The 18,717-nt window shown below is 54.3% G+C and overlaps 1 protein-coding gene across 2 annotated transcripts in view; it reads right to left on the bottom strand.

Annotated features, from left to right (window-relative positions):
- The window catches only part of JAKMIP1 (janus kinase and microtubule interacting protein 1), a 94,604-nt gene that overhangs the window by 23,837 nt on the left and 52,050 nt on the right, over positions 1-18,717 (bottom strand). Inside the window, exons 9-13 of one of the 2 annotated variants that reach the window (XM_044389712.3) lie at positions 8,766-8,894; positions 7,306-7,434; positions 5,859-5,942; positions 3,288-3,350; positions 1,493-1,591 (exon numbers count right to left, since the gene is read on the bottom strand). In XM_044389712.3, the coding sequence (XP_044245647.1) occupies positions 1,493-1,591; positions 3,288-3,350; positions 5,859-5,942; positions 7,306-7,434; positions 8,766-8,894 (504 nt within the window). Of the gene's footprint in view, positions 1-1,229; positions 1,592-3,287; positions 3,351-5,858; positions 5,943-7,305; positions 7,435-8,765; positions 8,895-18,717 lie in introns of those variants that run through there. The other variant, XM_044389713.3, reaches the window with a different exon arrangement.

Here is an 18,717-nt window from a genome sequence, read left to right as displayed (position 1 = left end):
ATACTTAAATGGAGCTTCCATAGAAGATGTGACAACAGAAAGCTCTTATTTTATACAAACAAAAGTCAGAAAATTGGTTTCTAATGGTTCTGAAGAATGGTGGAGACACTTAAAGAAAAGTCTAGCACACTGAGAAATGCTCATGGAAATCTGAGAAAGACTTGCGACAAAGCCCTGGGAAAGGCTTCCTCACTGGCCGAAGTGTGAACAGTGATCTCGCATGGCTTCCGGCTCCTGCTGTGTGAATGGAAGACCCCGTTCACGCTCAAGCAAGAGTTGAGTTGCACGGTTTAACACTTAGTTTGGAGACATTCAGGCCAAGGTCCATGCCAGCACGACAAAGGACAAGATGGTAAGTTCTGGTGCAAATAACTTTAACAGAAGCCAGGAGGAGGAAACAGAATGGGAGGGACCAGTGTCGCAAGGGTGCTGGCTTTTCCTCGGGGATCTGTGCATGCAAAGGCTTCAGCGGAGGGAGAGGGGCCGCTCAGGTGCTCAGACAAACAGGTGCTCAGACAAACGAGTCACAAACTTAGGTGATGTTTAAAATGTGGATGGTTTTTAACTGGCAACAAACAAACAAACAAACAAAAAGGAATGTGATGTAACATGGTTGCAATACAATGCTAGGCACCCGAGAGCCAGGTTTCAGTGGGAAGCAGCAAAACCATCACTATTCTTAACGCTGGATTCAACTCTGCGCTGGGGATGTCACTGAAGGTCTGGAACGTGATTGCTACCCGTGAACAGCATTCAGTCTCCCTCCGTGCTAATAGCAGTTTTGAGTTGCAGGTTGAGTTACAAACAGTAAGTTTTCAGTCCAGTGCAAACTTGTGTGACACCCAGGCCTGCGTTCACTGGATGGGGAGTTGGAACAACCGTATGGGTTTTCTTAAATGCCTGTGCAAATTACCTCCCTTCCCCTGCTGGCTTACTTACCTGTGTTTACCTCGGCAAATAGAAAATGGGCCAAACTAGCAGTAAACACACTACAGAGTCAGTTGTGGGCCAGGTCGGACCCTGCTCTTTCAAAAGGAGAGATTCCCTGCATGCAAGGTCACTTAAAAAGGTGTGTTATTCATTGCAACAGTCCTTCTGTCTGGGTTTGCAGAACGCATACCAGGTGACTATGCATGCAGGAAAGAAGTAGTTATGGAAATGAAACACAAATAAAAAAGGCAAAATATTGCAAAAACAAATTATTTTATTAAGTGCAAAACAAGCCGTAGGCAATAAATAGATTAGCTCTGGTACATGTCCAAAGACTTCGGTGAGCATTCTCTCCAGAACATATTAAGGCAGTGAAATTATTCTGAACATACAGATTTAAAAAAAAGAAAAAGGAAAAGAAAAAGAAAAGAAAAGAAAACAACTCTACCACGTCCCTTTACACATGCTGGAGGACATCTGGGAGCTTTTACATGAATTTCAGTTTGGGCTCAAAGAGAAGGTCTGCTCCGTTTGAGAGCGCACAACAGATAGAGTCTCTTACTTCGAGCTCCAGCACTCGGAACTCTAGCAGCTCGTTCTGGTCCTTCGCGTCTTGCATTTCGTTCTTCAGCTGGTTCTCTTCCATTTCCAGCCTGTAAATCTAGAGCAGACCAGCGGTGGGTTAGCGGGTGGGAGGACTGCCGTCTCCGCGGGGGCCATGGGAGACGCGGCCCTCTCAGTGCAGACGGTGCGGATGGGGAGGGTGCCTGCTTCGTCCCTGTGGCCCAGGGCCTGGCCCGGAAGAGGGGCTCCTTATAGACTTGCTGACTAATAAATGATGGGGAAACTGAGGCACAGAGCTGCTAAGTCCCTTCCTGAGGTCAAATGTGAGGGAGGTAGGAGCGCATCATGGGCGCTTCTGATCCCAAAGCCTGTGTGTGTTCTTTTTGCATGTTGTCTCCGGCCCCCTCCCTCTCCCCCTCCCCCACCGCCAGGGCGAGTGCCACCCCCCCCCCGCCACCAGCCAGAGTGGGACAGACCACTGCGGGAAGGCCCATGCTGCTGTCCACGCAGCCAGAGGGCTCAGGAGAAGGCTTAGCAGAAGCCACACTCCTGAAGGCACAAGTCCATCTGGGAAGGTGGGCTGCCTGGTCCGACACCCACTGGGAGACCCTGGACAAGCACCCTAATGGCTCCATGCCTCAGTTTCTGTCTGAGGAGCATAAAGCTGTCCTCCCTCCTCTGGCTGCAACCAGGACTGACTGAGAGAAGGTGCGCCTCCCTATCGAGGGCTTCCGTGAGGCACAGCCACCTTCGCCTCTCCCTCCTCCTGCCTGGAGAACCACAGGGGGTTCTCCACTGATGGGATGCTGCACCCCAGGGGACATTTACAAACAGTGTGTTTTCTCCATGGCTCCTTGAATTTAGTGAGCAGGACCAAGGGCACGGAATCTCTCCCAACGCACGGGCTTGACCTGCAGGGTGGTGACAGGTCCCGCCCCAGTGCTCCAAATGAAACACAGGGCAGTGAGCGGCCACGCAGCTGGTCAGGGACAGAGCTGGGGCTGGACCAAGCCCCCTCCCAAGAGGGCAAGGCTGGGATCATCCAGGGCGGGCATTCTAGGATGCTCCAAGACTAAGGCCTCACCTAGGTCTGTCTGGTTCCACTAGCATGGAGGGTCTGGACAGAAAGTACACTGGAGGTTGCTAGGGGCTGAGGGGTGGGAGACAGGGAGGGACTACGGATGGGCACAAGGGACCTTTATGGGAAGCTGAAAATGTTCTAGAACCACATTGTGGTGATGGCTGGACAACTCAGTCAATTTACTAAAACAGAACAACTCTGAATTGTGCACAAATAAGAAAAAAATAAAGCTAAGGTCTGTCCCAAAGCATTAAATCTACCCCCCATGCTGTCTCAAGAGACGTCTAGAAAGTTCCATGACCACAGAAGGAAGACAAGCTCAGCTTTGCCAGCGCCATGGCCTCCAGTCCACCAACTGGACCATGATGCCCTGAAGGCCTGCCCATCGACCAGTGCCTTCGGTACCCCCTGGTGGGAGGAGAAGGGCTCTGGAACCCCAAGCAATGGCAGAGGTGGGAGGATGGAAGGAGGGCAGGCAGCCCTCACTGTGTCTGCAGGGTGGCCTAAACCAGCTCTGCGGGCCTCGTGCCAGAGGACAGAACCAGGACCAACGGCTGGGAAGCCCCAGGAATCGGGCTCTGACTCAAGGTAAGGGAGCGGTCCCTCCTCTGCAAGCCGGTCAGGACAGGGTGCCTCCGTGGGCCTCGGAGGGCCCTGACCGTCTGGGCTCGGTGATTCTCTGAGGGGCGTGAGGGGATTCATGCCCACCTACCTTTTCCAGCAAGTCTTGGTTTGTTCTGATGAGCAGCTGCTTCTCTTCCACCCACTTGGAATCCTAAGAAAAAGCACTAAATATGTTCACACTCCTCAACGCAAACAGACAAAGGAGCCAAGGCGGTGTCAGTGACCAGAAGGCAATAGAAAACTCTCTATGGAAAGGTCAGAGAAAGGGACAGCCTCTGGAAAGACTTCATGATCCCTCTAAACCATTACGCCCAAAAGAGAGAGACGGCAGGTTTGCGGGGCACCCCTTCCCCATGCCTCACGCTCCCTGAAAGCCCGTGGAGTTCGTGCTGTGAGTGTCCTGGATGGGAAGGCAGCTGCAGAGGGACCGAATCGGCCCTGCAGACCCGCTCAGGCTTGCTCACCACGGGCCGTGGGCCAGCACCCAGGCCACACCCCGAGGGTCTGCCCCACACCCAAGGACCTGGCATCGTCATGTGGATGCACTTTTGTGCATTCTGGTCCCGCTGCCCGTGATGCCCTAACCATGTTTCTTTGCCTGGTCGGGTCCTATCCAGGGACGTCCCATGAGCACAGGGCGCTAGGCCTTGTGGCACCCCCAGTGCCTAGCACAGGGCCTGGCACACAGCTGGTGCTCAATAAATACTGGAGGGCAGATACATGGATAAAGGAATAGGTGAAAGAACTTCCTTCTTCTCTTTTCTCAGCTCTGGTGGCCTCCAGGGCTTCCTTCTATCAACATTTATCACCCTGTGTTGTCCCTGGTTGACACATGTAGGCCCCACGAGGCTGTGAGTGCCATAAGGACAGAGCCGTGTTCCACTCGTTTTTTGTCTGGAGCAGACTGTCTGCAGCTGTCCCTCCCAGCTGCATGCACATGACCCTTTGCAACATGACTTTGCAGCTCCTCTCAACAAGACAGGATGGCTATTTCTCCAACCCTGAAGCTGGGTGTGGCTGCAGTGCACATTGGCTCCTGGGATATTCGCAAATTGGACTCGAGCTGAGGCTTGGAACATACTTGTGCATTGAGGCCTTCCCTTTCTTCCTGTCCCAAGACCGCCAGGCAAAGAAGCCAGGTTCGCTTCCATGAGAATAAGAGACCACGAAGAGAGATCTGGCCAACAGTGGGTGCCAATGCCCAGACTGGAGAAACAGGCCATTTCAGGCCACCTAGTCCCAGCTGATATATCAGCAAAGCAGCCTCTAGAATGACCCCAGGTGAGACCAGCAGAAGAACCACACAGCTGAGCTTAGTCCAAACTGCTGACCCACGGGGTTGTGAGCAAATAAAATGTGTTGTTTTAAATAACTAAGTTTTGGGGTGGTTTGTTACGCAGTGATAACTAACTGACACATCCCTGCACACCAACCACAAAACTTGGTATAGGGCCAGGGCTCTGGTGGGTGCTCCCTGAACAAATGGCCATTTGTTTTGTCCCAAACTGGCCCCTCCATTTAGCAGGTGCTGAGGGCAGAACTGGCCCACAAACACAGGGCCGAGCACCCTCAGGTGGGGATGCAGAACTTAGTTGAAGACAATGGTCAGGTGACATGTGAGCTCAGCCTGCAAGAGGGGCCGAGATGAGTGGCGGGTAGAACAGAGTTTGAGAACAGCCTTCTCACCCAGCTGGACTCTTCCCCGGCTGCTTCCTTCTCCCTGCTTCTGCTTCCCCAGTGTGCAAAGTACTATTACTACCCCGTTTTAAAGATGAGGAAAAGAGACAATGTTAGTTGTGCGGGTCACGTAACATGTCAGGCAAGCCAGTCCCCGTTTGGGTGAAAGGTGCAGAGGCAACAAACCACCTTCTCCTGCCCTCTGTGCCTCCAGTATGGGAGCCCTGAGTCACCCCACAGAGTGGGCGACCCCCTGCCTCCAGGAGGGACAGGCAGTGTACTGAGCAGGAAATAAGCCTCATCGTGGTAAAGCTGCTGAGAAGTTCCAGCTATCTCTTACCACGGGGAGGACGGCTGACCCGCACTGACCCCAGGTGAGCGCTGCCTTTGGATGTTACCGTCTGAGAGGCTGGACCTCCACCCAGAGCCCCCTCCACGGTCTCCCCCAGCCCAGGGCACGGGTCTGGGTCTGCGCTTTGCCTGCCTACTGTGTCCCGATGTCATCCCGGCCTTGTCACGCTCAGAGAATGTGCGCATGGAGGCAACTTGACTCTGAGAAACTCAAGGGCCAGGATTTCCCGCGACAGAGTCACACACAGTGTGGAATCGCGACATGCGGGCTGAGGGGCCAGTTCATTTTCAGAATGAAGCCCTGATAAACAATGGCAGCTTTCCTCCAGATTCAAGTCAAAAAGGAATTGGGTCACCGCGTGCCTTTCCAAATTGTCTCCTACTTTTGCACTCTTGGCCAAGAGAGAAAAAAACCAAGTTAGAATTTCATAACGTGTTTTGGTTTTTTAAAACTCTGCGAATAGGCACCTGAGCTAGGATATTCTCACCTGGGTTCAGCCTGGGTATTTTTCTCTAATGTCTCTGGAGCAAACAACTCAGACCCAGAGAGAGGGGCCCCCTCGGCACTAAGGCCACAGTGACACCACGAGGGGACAGACACACGAAGAGCCACACGATCATTCCTGCTCACCTGTCCCTTCTCAACCAGTAACTTCTCCAAGTCTTCGATTTTGGCCTGACACCTCAGCAGGTCAGCTTGTAGCTGCTCCCGAGTCTGGAACGGAAAGGATCAATAAGTGAGCGGGTCACCGTGAAGGGACGACAGAGGAGCAGCAAAGACTGTGCTGTAACCAGGCCTTGGAAGCTCATCCACGCACAGGCTCGGAGGTGGCCTGCCCGGCTGTACACATGCAATTTTTAAGAATGTTAAGGTCTGGAGACATCGATGGCTCTAACCCTCTCAATGTTATAGATAATGACAGGAGCCTGGAGCAGCGGTCGGTGTCTTCAAGGGGGTGAGTGGGCCAGAAGGTAGGCGTGTCAGGGTTCCCCACCACAGCTTTCTGATCAATTCAGTGGTTGCCTTTATCAACACTACCAGGCATGTTTCGTGGGCCTTTGGTCGTCTGCAGTAAGGGCTGAAAGCCAAAATATCTCAAGGAGCAGGTAGGTGTGTGAGTCAGGGAAGCTCACTACGTGTGGGGTAATAGGGGGCGGTGAGGACTGTGGCACACAGTCCGTCTCGGGGGAAATCACCACCCGCTGCAGTCGAAGCTGCTACCACGTGGAACGGGAAGCTGGCTGCTGCCAGGCTGAGAGCGTTCTGAGCTGCTGAGAGAGATCAGGAGCCTGGGTTTCTAGGATGTGAAATCTCCTGACTTTTAAACATTGGCAACTAGATGAAACTTCTAATAAAAACCACACGATTCAGCCCAAACCATGCCCAGCCCTTTACCTCCTCTGACATATCTAGGTTATAGGCTGAACCCTTTACCGTGGCACAAAACGCTTCCGTTCCCCCCAGCCTCAGCTGCCACCGCCGACCTCAAGGGGCTGCTGCAGGGATGAAGTGGGGAATGTGCTGGCAGCAGTGGGTGCTCTCTGGGGGTCCCGTTCCTTGCAGAAGGGAGGGCAGGCAGCTGCTGGTCTACGGGACTCCTGAAGGTGGGGTCAGGGCCCGTGAGTGGATGTTACTGGAAGGCAGAGCTCAGCCCCACACAACGGTGGGCGCAGCCCAGACCTGGGTGGCCAGCAGGGACCGGAGTGCCTTGAGGGAGCACTCCCCCCGCCCCCCGCCGGCGACAGTCCCTGCATCGGCTCTGTGGGGTGTTCCAGGGCTTTCTCAGCCTGGGAAGGGGAGGAGGGGAGTCTACAAGGCCACCACGTCTGTGATTTCGTCACTGAGTCTTAAAGTCTGAATGCATTCCTGCAAACAGACGGCACACATGATGTGTGCTAGATGACAGTATCGCTTCTTCTGGCAGCTCCTGCCGTCCGGCTGAGGACGGAGAGAGAGCACTTCTGAGGTCAGGCGCCCCCCAACACCACTCAGAATCCCCTCCAAGTGTCACAGGCAGGGCATAGAGACCCCGGTGGTCCACCCAGCCCCTTGTGGCCCGTGGGCCTGCTACACTTACCCGGGCCTCTCTCTCGGCATCCAGCGTCCCCCCGACCTGCTCCTGAAGCAGGGCATAGGCCCGCTGCAGGGCCTGGTACTCCCTGGTCAGCTGGCAGAACCTCAGGTCAGCCTCCTCCCTGGTTGTTGTCTTGGCGTCATGGAGAAGAAAGACATAAGGAAGCACGTGACTTGGTGTGGCTCCCAGCGCGGGCCTCCACTGAGACAAAAGCACACATCCAGCCCTCACAGCGTGGCCAGCAATTACTTAAGGAGCCAGTCACTGCTGGGATGTCACTGGGGCCCTAGAGTGACAGGATGCCAGAGGAGACGCCATCCCGATCATCGGCACCCTTCCCAGGAATTCACGGAACCCTGGGGATCCTTGAGTCATGGGCAAGGGAGAAAGGGCAAGGGCGCCAGGGGCCAGCCCCTCCCACCAGCACTTCTCACTTGGGCGATTTCTCTGAAGGAGACAACCCCCAAGGAACACAGAGGTAGAGGACTGGATGGGCACTGATGCATCGTTTGTAGTCGTGGAAAGTGGGAACCACCCGTCATGGGGGACCCATCACATTAAATGCCCTGTGCGTCCACGTGAGACGTCCCGTGTGCTCACGAGAGATGGGGATGCAGAACACCGTGTTTGGTGCCCAAAGCTGCCTGGTATGTCCTGGTGGTCACATGTGTCTGGTACGACCATGTTTTACTCGGGTTTCCCAAAAGAATTCAGCTGGGGGCGGGGGTGGGCACGTGGGTAAGGACCAAGCTGCCCTTTGCACCTTCATGAGGCCAGCTCACTCAGTGCCGCGGTCATGACCCTGGATGTGCGCGATGATTGGGTGGTGACCCGGTGGGAGAGGGCTTCCAGTGGTTTCTACCGCCCTCTGAGCTTGCCAGCACCATGCGGTTTCTCTCCTGCCTGACCTCAGCTTAATGAAAAAGCAGTTCATGCTGCTTCCACTAGGTGGTGTGCCTGTGTGTGCATGCACCTGGGTGTGTGCGTGCATGTGTGCGCCTGTGTGTGTGCATGTGTGTGCCTGTGTGTGTGCATGTGTGCGCCTGTGTGTGTGCATGTGTGTGCCTGTGTGTGTGCATGTGTGTGCCTGTGTGCATCTGCATGTGCCTGTATGTGTGCGTGCACGTGTGTGTGTGTGTGTGTGTGTGTGTGTGTGTGCACATGTGCACAGGGGGACCAGGGACAGCCTACCACGCAGCAAGTGTAATTGCAAAGTTAACAGCAAGGCGACCACAGATTTCCTCTGTGAGATCAGCACTGGGGAAAGGAAGGGACCACCACAGGCTGCCAGCACCCCTCTTGCCAGTATCAGAGCCCCGCCCAGTGGGGGCCACCTGTCCTCGGGTCTACCGGCTGTGATGACACAGGCCCTGCAGGCTTAGATCTTTAGGCGGGGCAGTAGCAGGGGCAGCTGTCAGGTGCCGGAAGCACCCCCGTGGCACCTCAAATATGGGGTTGCTTACATCATCCAAGTCTTCCTCCGGTGTAGCTGGGGCCCTGTCCGTCCTGTCTGTGTTGCAGGATGTTTCTGACAATGTTTCCGAGTCCACAGACTCCTCATCAAATCCAAAAAATGTCTCCACAACATGCTTCTATAAATTTAAGGCAAGGTACATGACATCAGGAATGGACACAGAATTGTGGAGGGCCCCTCCCTCACACCCCAGCCCATCACCCCCAGGGCACAAGGGCGACTACACACATCTGTGCCCTAAAGGCATCCCAAAAGGCAGCTGGTGGTGTTTCTGATGGACTGGGTGGGAGAGGAGGTGACCGAAGGTGGTGGAAGGGTTGAGGGGGGGTTCTGCAGCAACACACTGGCCTGACCCTGGCTCCTTCTGCAGCCACTCAGCCCCTCTGAGCACCAGCTTCCTTCTCCATCAGACAGACGTGGAACCCCCACCTCACCCAAGAGCAAGGTCACGTGTGGGCTGTACCCAACATGCTGACCCTCGATGGGTAGGGTGCGTGTCCTACTAAGGAGGGGCGGAGGGGCAGCGGGGCCCGGTGAGATGTATCGTTCTACACACCAGACACAGGGAAAGGCTAAAGGGGCAGAGGGTCCAACGATGGACCCCGGGCTCTGACTGGCTGGGTGAATGTGTGGTCCAGGTCCTCAACTGGACTTGCACTAAAAGGCAAATTTTTTTTTTTAAAGATTTTATTTACTTATTTGACAGAGATACAGCCAGTGAGAGAGGGAACACAAGCAGAGGGAGTGGGAGAGGAAGAAGCAGGCCCATAGCAGAAGAGCCCAGAATGCCTGGATCACGCCCTGAGCCGAAGGCAGACGCCCAACCGCTGTGCCACCCAGGCGCCCCTAAAAGGCAATTTTAGTTTAACTTTTTATTACAGCAAACTTGGAACACTTATAAAATTAGAAGGAACAGTGTACGGGACACTCGTGCACCAATCACTCAGAATCAGAGGCAATTCTGACACTCCGTGTGCCGGCTTCCTGGTTAACCTCCCCAGCACTTCTCCCACCCCAAATACCACGATATATGGGGCTTCATTCAGCCATGTGCGCATACATTCCTGCATTCATTCAGCAAACACTCGCTGAGCACTTTCTATGGGTCAGATGCTAGATGGGGCCTGGGGAACACAACATGATTAAAACCAGGCGTCCTGTCCTCTCTGCCACAAGGACCTTCTGTCCCCTTGGGGGCTGCAGACATTAACTGACAATCACCAGATCAACTTCCCGGGTTTGAGGAACATTGGCTTTTTTTCCCTTCAAAATAGCCCCAGAGAAGGATTTTTATTTGTGTTTACAGTTGATGAATGCTTTTCCGTAACTAATTCCAGAGCCAAGCCCCAGGCTCCCCCCTGGTTCCTCCAGAACCCGGCTCCTGCCAGAGCCCCCTCCCCACTCCTCATCCCACAGAGAGCTCAGGGTGCACCTTGCTCGTTGAGGGGACCCCCCCAACTCTGCTTGTTGACGCTGGCATATGTCTGCCCTCTCAGGCGCCCACATGTAAGAGAACCCTGGCTGCTACCATAATTAATACCATAATTAAGAAATAATTCAGCCATCAGGAAGGAATACGGAGACAGTGACTACTCTGTCCTCTTGTACAGCTACCGTTTCTGGAAAGGTGTTGCTGGAGACACGCAGGAGGACAGGGGTTTGCTCATGAGGGGTGAGATTTGGGTTTTTGTATTCCCCACCGTGGCCCAGAGCCTGGCACACTCAGTAAATACTGATTCTTAAATGCGTATTTGTGAACGTGTCTTTGTTAATGAACTCAGAGCTAAACTAACTTGTTTGCCCACAAAGAGTTTTAGGCTTGCACGTGACAGCCCTTCCCCTCCTTCACACAGACAGCAGCAGCTGGGCAACCCCCTGGTCGAAACCCCAGGTGAGGGGCGCCTGCATTGGTCAGTCGTTAAGCGTCTGCCTTCGGCTCAGGGCGTGATCCCAGGGTCCTGGGATCGAGCCCCACATCGGGCTCCTCTGCTGAGAAGCCTGCTTCTTCCTCTCCTACTCCCCCTGCTTGTGTTCCCTCTCTCACTGGCTGTCTCTCTCTCTGTCAAATAAATAAATAAAATCTTCAAAAAAAAAAAAAAAAAGAAAAGAAACCCCAGGTGAATTTAGCAGGTAGAACTGTGGGGACCTATTAGGCTCCGTCGATTTCAAATGATTTCTTCTCTCCAAGTAGAAGCTGGAGACAGTCATATATACTCCAATCTCCTCTCCAGAAGAGAGACCTCCCTTGAATTCAGGCATCGAAAACTCTCCAGATGATTCCCAGGGAGCAGTGAATGGCCGTGACTTCCTGATGGTGATGATGGCACCTCCAGGAGCAACAGGTGTATAGCACTCAAAGCTCTCTGCACACATGCACCTCACCTCCCTGAGCTCCAGGCTCCTCATCTTTCTGTGCAGCCATTCACCCAACCTTATTTCTTGTAAACACTGCTAATTGTGAGGCCTCTGGGGACAGGACTGCGTTTGCTGCCGTGTCAGCTGGCAGCCAGCAGGGACGCACACGCACGGAGCTCCAGGAACCATCCCGCCATGCTCTCTCCAAACCATTAGGACGCAACACCCCCTGCCAGCATCCTGGACCATTCTGGGGGCTAACGACTCAGTGCTCATTACCCAGGATGACCTGCTTCTTGAAACCTCTCAGGAAGGCTACTTAGGTCCTCCCTCACCGAGCCCTAACACAGGGCATTCTGGACAGATGTTGGCAACGTGCATTTAGAGTAGCGCTGCCTTTGTCGACAGCCTCTCCCCAGAGCCAAGTGGAGCCCCCAGAAGTCCAATGTGGCCCCGGAGACCAAGACTCCAGGGAAGCAGGCTGTGGTGTGGGAGGCGGGACGCAGCTTTGACGGGCATCAAGCACAAAAGGACACTCCCATCATGTCCCTCTCCCAACAGGAGGTGATTCCGCAGACCCCGGGCACACACAACTCCCCCAGCGGCAGCAGGTGGCCGAAGAAACCCCCAACCTCGTACAACGTATGGGTGGGATTAGTTTGTTTCCTCGAAGGGTTAGTTTTTTAAAAGTGATGGTATTGTACGGGAAGCCGAAATACACCACAGAGATTTATGCCTTTGTTAATAAAAGCAAGATAGAAAAGGACATTTTCACACTTAGAGTGAAAATCTGGGGCTGTCTTCTTTGACGCCATTGTGACCTCCGCCTGACGCCGCATTTTCAGAATCTATGTGAAATAGCACCCTTCCCCAAGGAAGGACAGAATCACCTAGAAAACACTGTTTCCTCAAACGCTCGGCTCTTTAAGAAAGAGTCAAGCACTGGGACAACTGTCAGGTTTCCAGAGCTGTCCACCTTTCTCGGATTCCCTGGGGAGCCCCTTATTTCCCAGGAAATTTCCTCAGCTCCCAGCCGCACGCCTTCTGGGGGCTCACTCCTCCAGATTTCCGTCTTCTTTGCCCCCAGAGTCCTGCCTCGCCCACGCCCTTTTATAAACCAATCCAAATTTTTAAGATGCAGCTGGGACAAAAATGGAAAACAAATGTGTCTGCTCCGTTTCCACCTTGAACGTACAGAGGTGCTCTCTCTCAGCAGATGGAAAGGCACTGAAGGCGCACTGCTCCACGGACTGCAGCCTCCGAGCCCCCTTGCTCCTGCCTCCCCACGTCCCTTCCCTTCCGACAGCTGCCGGCGCACGCAGGGGCTCCCCAGGCCGGGTCCGTCCTTTCTCAGAACCCGTAACAGTCGCCCAGAGGCGGCCACTTACCTTCATGCTTGTAGGTCATCTCCTGGCAGCCGGAAAAGTAAAGGCACACCAGGGCACAGAGACAGAGAAAGAAGGAGAAGTACAGCACGAAGAGGATGTACTCCATGGCCGGGTGCCCAGGCAGAGCCCGCTAGCCCGAGGGCGCCCGGTGGGCCCAGAGCAGCCTCTCTGGCACCTGTTTGCAGGCCTTTCTCCAGGGCTAGGGGGAAGCACCGCTTCTCCCCCTGAACGTTCTCCTCCTCTCCACCACGCCCGGCCCGCTGTGTCCGAGGCTTCCTGCCGACTCCCGTGCCCGTGTCCGGAGCTCTGTGCCCAGCCTCCGTCGGCAGCACTGCCAGCTCGAGGGCAGATCCGGGGGCTGAGAGCAGCCGGTTTCCAGGGGCCGGGCTGGCACTGTCGTCACCCAGGACAGCTTCCCCGCTGGTGCATTCTCCGGGGGCCATCCTCCCGGCGCTGCCCTTCCACAGGCCCCGGGTCCCTGGGCGATCGCAAAGCACCTGGGAACAGCACTAGCAACGGTGACGCGGAGAGAGCTTTCTTCAGGACCAGAGCCAAAACCCAGGAGGCGCCCCCTGCCGCGTGTACCTGGGCACGTTCTCTGCTGTCCCCCGGCCACCCCAAGTGCACCCCGGACTAGCTAAACTCATGGGCTTCTCGGCAGTCTGTCCTTCAGCTGTTTATACAGACTGACCAAGGCAGGATCCACACCTGGGACACCCACGGGAGCCCGCGTTTCTTGGAGAAGCGGCTCTCAGCAGAATAGCAGAAGTAAAATCCCACATGTTGGATAAAATGGATAGATAATACCATTAAAAAGGAAAACTGCTATACTTGGGAAGATATTCAAGCCATGTTAAAAGGCAAAGGACAATCACAAAAAGAAAAATATAGACAATCAAGTTCCTATGTTTATTTCAATTGTAATAATGCTTGATACTCTGACCTTCCAAAGTATCCATGATATGAGCTTTGTAACCACATCATAGCGCCCACTGAGCCTTCACTCATGTTTCCAAATGAGCTGCTCCCCCACCCCCAGGCAGAGTTGGGACTGGTTCAGGGATGAGCCTATGACCAAACTGAGCCAAGGAGCACCAGCTATGGGACTCTTGCTGGAACTACTGACGAGAGATGCCCTCTGGCCACGGAAGGTGCTAGGCAGGTATAACACCAGCTTACAGGGGGCACCACATGGGGATAGCCCGTCTGAGAAAGAGGCCAGCCCATGGGGAAAGCAGAGTAGAAAGGCGGAGAGAGACAGGTTCCGGGCAATATTGTGTAACCGTCTGGATCCAGCTGCCTCTAGACTTCTCAGCTATATAAATTCCTTTTCTTTCTTAAATGGCTTTGAGTTTTCAACACTCTCAGTAAAAAGAATCTTGGCTAATGCGGGAGGGGGAGACAGTCCTAGAAGCCATGCTATCTGCAAGCTGTCGATTTCTGGGACAAGCCTAAAGCTTGTTTCTCTCCAAGCTGCCCTGCACCTGGATCCCCGAGAAAAAACAGAGACCAACTTTGCCTGGTAAATGTATTCCTAGCCCCAGAAACCATGAAATGTGTCCCATCCTGTCAACTCGTGGACCTACTAAGAGCCTCACGTCTGCCAAAGCTCCCCAAGAGTGGAGACACCCCTCTGTGTCCTGTCCCCTGACATTCTGCGGTGCCTGTGATGACGGCGAGAGGGATGAGCGACAGGAGGGGCTGAGAGCTGCATTGCTGGCTCTCCACGCAGCCATCTACCCCATTCAACCACCAGCATCCTCTGAGTCCTCCTGGCACTGAGCCGCGGGAGAAGCAGATGTGGAGACTGAGAATAAGGTGCTATGCCACGTGCTGGGACAGAAGGAGCAGAGGGCTGAGGAGCCCAGAGGAAAGGCCTGCGCATGGGAGGGGCAAGGCTTGTTGGGAATGGGGACAGTTAGGCCGAATCTTGAAGAAGCGGGAGGCAGTGAACAGAGGAGGGGAGGGGCACTGACCCGAGCTGGGGTCTGTAGATGAGGTGGGATGGCAAATCCAGAGGGCTGGAGCCAGGGTGTGCAGACGAGAACACAGCAGTGGGTGAGCAGGGCCTGATCCCCAACAGCCTTGAGGGCCAGCCAAGGAGCCCCATCTTCATTCCCTGGAAAATGGGGAGCCAGTGTAGGGTTCTTAGGAAGAAGGTGGCAGGGCCAGACTTGTGCCCCAGCAAGACCTTTCTGACAGTTGTGGAGGGAGGAAGACACCGGAAGAGAGGGGCAGCCAGGGAAGCGTTGCCACGACCCCAGGACAAGCGGACAAGAGCCTGAGGGAACAGTGCAGAGATGAGAAAGCGGAGGCCTGGCGGCACAGGCGTGGAATCAGAGAGCCTCTGCCTCAAGGCCCTCCCCCCACACTGGTTCTGGGGTCCCCTCCTAACACCAGGCAGGGGACCTGGGGGTACAGAGCAGCCTCCCAGGCAGCTTTTCTGCTGAAGACTGAGACTCACCCCCACACTCATTTCCAGTGTTGGGGTTTCCTGCCCCATTTGAATACAGTGCCTAGAACCACCCTAACTTCCTGTCTATTCCAAAGTCTAGGTGTGACCTCGATGTCCCTGTGGTCATTGCTATGCCAGATGAGGTGCCCTGGGCAGGTCCCCAGCTCTGTTCTCCATCCTCCCCCCACTGCTCAGATGCTGCCCCAGGTCAGGACATATGGACAGTGTGCATGGCTGTGCTGCTCCATGGCCTGGGTGTGACCCAGGATGCAGGTTCTGTGTCTGCACAATTGTCCCCATGCTTTCCCCACAGGACTGCCGCACGCAGCCCCATCAATGAGGCACACGCCATCTAGCCACACCTCACTCTGGTGAGGCTGGCTGGTGACAGAGCCTCGGGCAAGGACAGGCCAGGAACAAAGTCAAGTGGAAACAACCCTACAGGGAAAACAAGATTCCTCTGGGTACGTAGAAATAGAAAGCATGGCACCTGACGACAAACGCCCAGATGCCCCAGCCACGGAAGGTGGTGCGTCCTGGCTTCTGTACCAACGCAGCTCCCACCACGGAGCAGCAGGCTTGGCCTTGGGGGGCACAAGGTCAAGTCTGGATAGGCCCTAAGAGTCTGATGAGAACAGATGCAGGAGCCACTGACCATGAGTGACCTGCCAGAAAGTCATCGGGCATCAGCTGCTTCCTGGTGACAGCAGCCCCGGGGCCTTTCGGGGACGAGGAGCCCACAGTACTGACACTTGGACCCAAGGAAGGGCGATTCTTCCCATGGCGCTCTGATGTTTCTCAGCAATCTTCCCAGCCTCTCGAGAAGGATGGCTACCGTCTAAAGGGCATCAGAGCTCACCTCGCCGTTACCTGAGACAGTCTCTCTTTTGAAAAAGGTGACATGAACGAGAACCAGGGAAGTGAAGAGCAGGGCCTGGGTATCTGCATTCCACAGACCCTCCAAAGGAAAGCTACTGATGTAAGGGGAACGGAGAAGGAGAAATCATCATTTATGGATCCCCGACTACATGACAGACCCAGAGGCAGATGTTCCATTTAGTCTCCTGGATGGGATGATCGCGGTGAGAGCCAGGACACAGGCTCCCCGAGGTCGATGCCACATGGCCAGGAGCCGGACCAGACTCTCATGCGGCTGTAGGCTACAGCGTCTCAGTCTTTCCCCAGAACCCAGCCCCACTTTAACCAAGGGGCATGAGCCAACCGTGCTGACCTTAGCCACACTCATGTGCTCGGCTCCATACTGAGACATGACTCCTTGTTGCTGGGCAGCAAGTTTTCAGACCGCAAACCCACCCACCCCGAGCCAGGGGCTCTGTGTAGTTTCATCTGTGATGCCAGTCCTTCTGCAGAGCAAGCCCGCCCTCCCCACACGGGGTCTGGGGAACCACTCAGGGATCTCCTGCTACTCCCCATGGGGGGCTGAACTAGCAGTGTCCTGGGGCAGAGACGCCCACACCAGTCCTGTCCCCAAGAGCACAGTGAGACTGTCTCAGCAGCCCTTGGGGTGTGAAGGTTCCCCTGGGATGAGGACATCGCGGCTCTACCATCACCATATCTGTAGCAGATTGGGGTGTGGGCGTGGAACTGGAGAAGCCCCTTCCAGGGGACATGCCAAGTCCAGGGACTTACAGAAAATTCTGGCACAAAAAATTGTGCCAAACAAAGGCCTGGGCAAAGTGGTAAAGCCCACAGATACACAACGGACAGAGCTTGATGAAGGCGTTTAAGGGGATAAAGAAACTACTGAATCCCAGCAGCCTGTGGGAGGGAAGAGAGGGAAGCTGCCCAGGCCCGAGAGATAGCCCTGGTGTGTGTGTGTGGGGGGGGGCTTAAAAACCTGCTCGGGTCCCCTTCTGACCCCAGACAATGCCAGGAGAAAGTAGGAGCATGTGGGGGAAACTGCTCTATCCTTGAATCTTGAGAAAAAGAAAAGAGGGTGTGGGTCACAGAAACAGTAAGTGGAAAAGACCCTGAACCAGCTCAGGAAAATTCCCACGGAGACTCCCAAACTCCGCCTTCTAGGGGCAGTGAACTACTTCACGTAGTGACCGAACAGAACACACCCATCCTTTGAGATGATCCAGCGTCGTGCAAACGTACTTTGCCAGTAAAAGCAACTTGCTCATTCAGTCAATGCTATCCAGGGACACCTACTCTGTGCGAGACAGTGAGCGGGGCGCGGTGAGCGGGACACAGCTCCTGCCCTCCTCACCTGCTGTCCATGCAAGCCTGGCAAAACCCAACTCTGTTCTAGGCCTTTGTGAAGTTCTCTTCCCACAAACACATTCAGAAATTGGGAAAAGGAAAAACAGGATCCTTCCTTACTCCACGAATTCTGATACAGGCTTGAAAAACGGAGTCGCAGCTCACCAGTGGGTTTCCCGAACACCCTACTTAGAAGCTTTATGGGGTGTATAATGCCACAGCACGTCTGGTTCTTCAGTCAAGCCAGAGGCCTTTAGACTGTTGCTTTTTCAGCATGCTCCGTGGTGACCATGGCGTTCACGCACGTTACCGGCAGCCGTGCAAAATGACGCGTCTCTTCCGTACAGCACAGGGCGTCCCATGTTCTCCCCCAAAGCCTTCACACCCCTGATCTATAGCCCACCTTCTGGGAGTCTACCCATGGGGACAATCCAGACCCTGGACGCAGCTTCCGGGACAAAGGGAAGCCGCTGTGGGGGCATATGCGGAGGCAGAAGGTCCAGTCACTTCATGGAACGGTCACACTCAGGGACGACAGTAGACCTGGCCCAGAAGGAGTTGTCTACACAGGCATAAACACACTCACTCACCACGGCAGCACGGAGAGCCGCTGGGAGCTGAGAGCTAACATGCCTGACCCAGAACAGGAAACAAATTTATGGCCCATCTACTGAACAGAGTATGTAGACATAAAAATTTGTATTTATGACGACAGGGTCACCACGCAGATCCATGCTTCATAGTACAATGTTAAGGGAAAAAAAAAAACAGAAAGCAAAGTGGATTCTACAGTTTTAGTTATGTTATTAAGAAAAAGGGGACAGCACGAGGGCTCCGGGTGTGTGTGTTGGGGGGGGGGGGTTGCATTAAAATGCCAGCACAGATCACCTCTGACTGTCAGGCGGTCCCTGCTGCTGTTACAGTGGCTCCACAATAAACAAGTTCTGCCCGGCCACTTTCTATGTGAGTTTCTTTTTAAATTAATATTTATTTATTTATTTGAGAAAGAGAAAGAACAGGCTGAAGGACAGAGGGAGAGCGAGAGTCTCCCGCAGACTCCCCACGGAGCACGGAGCCCGACGTGGGGCTCAGTTCACGACCCTGAGATCACGACCTGAGCCGAAATCTAGAGTCAGACGCTTAACCGATAGAGGGCCCCCCAGGCACCCCTCATTTCTGCGTTTCTGGTGTCAGTGCGTAGAGACCTGCCCTTTGTCCACCTTGACTTGGTGGTACTTGGGCTTTGGAGCCCAGACTGGAGTTTGAGCCTCTGCCTTGTCCATTCACTTTGTCTCTTTGAGCTATTTCTATACTGTATGCCTACATGATTCCTATATCCGTCAAATGGGAAAAAGAACGCCAACCTCACGGGCTTGCGTGGTATATACATCACCACTTTGTCAAGTGTCCACGTTCAGCCCACAGATAGATTTTATTTGGGCCACAGAGTGGATTCTAACAATTGTGCCAACATTTAAAATCCTGAGATTTTTATATAAAATAAGGTGCTTTGGGGT

This window comes from Ursus arctos, unplaced genomic scaffold, assembly GCF_023065955.2.
Source record: "Ursus arctos isolate Adak ecotype North America unplaced genomic scaffold, UrsArc2.0 scaffold_9, whole genome shotgun sequence".
Classification (NCBI taxonomy): domain Eukaryota; kingdom Metazoa; phylum Chordata; class Mammalia; order Carnivora; family Ursidae; genus Ursus; species Ursus arctos.
This window is presented reverse-complemented; position numbering and strand designations above follow the sequence as displayed.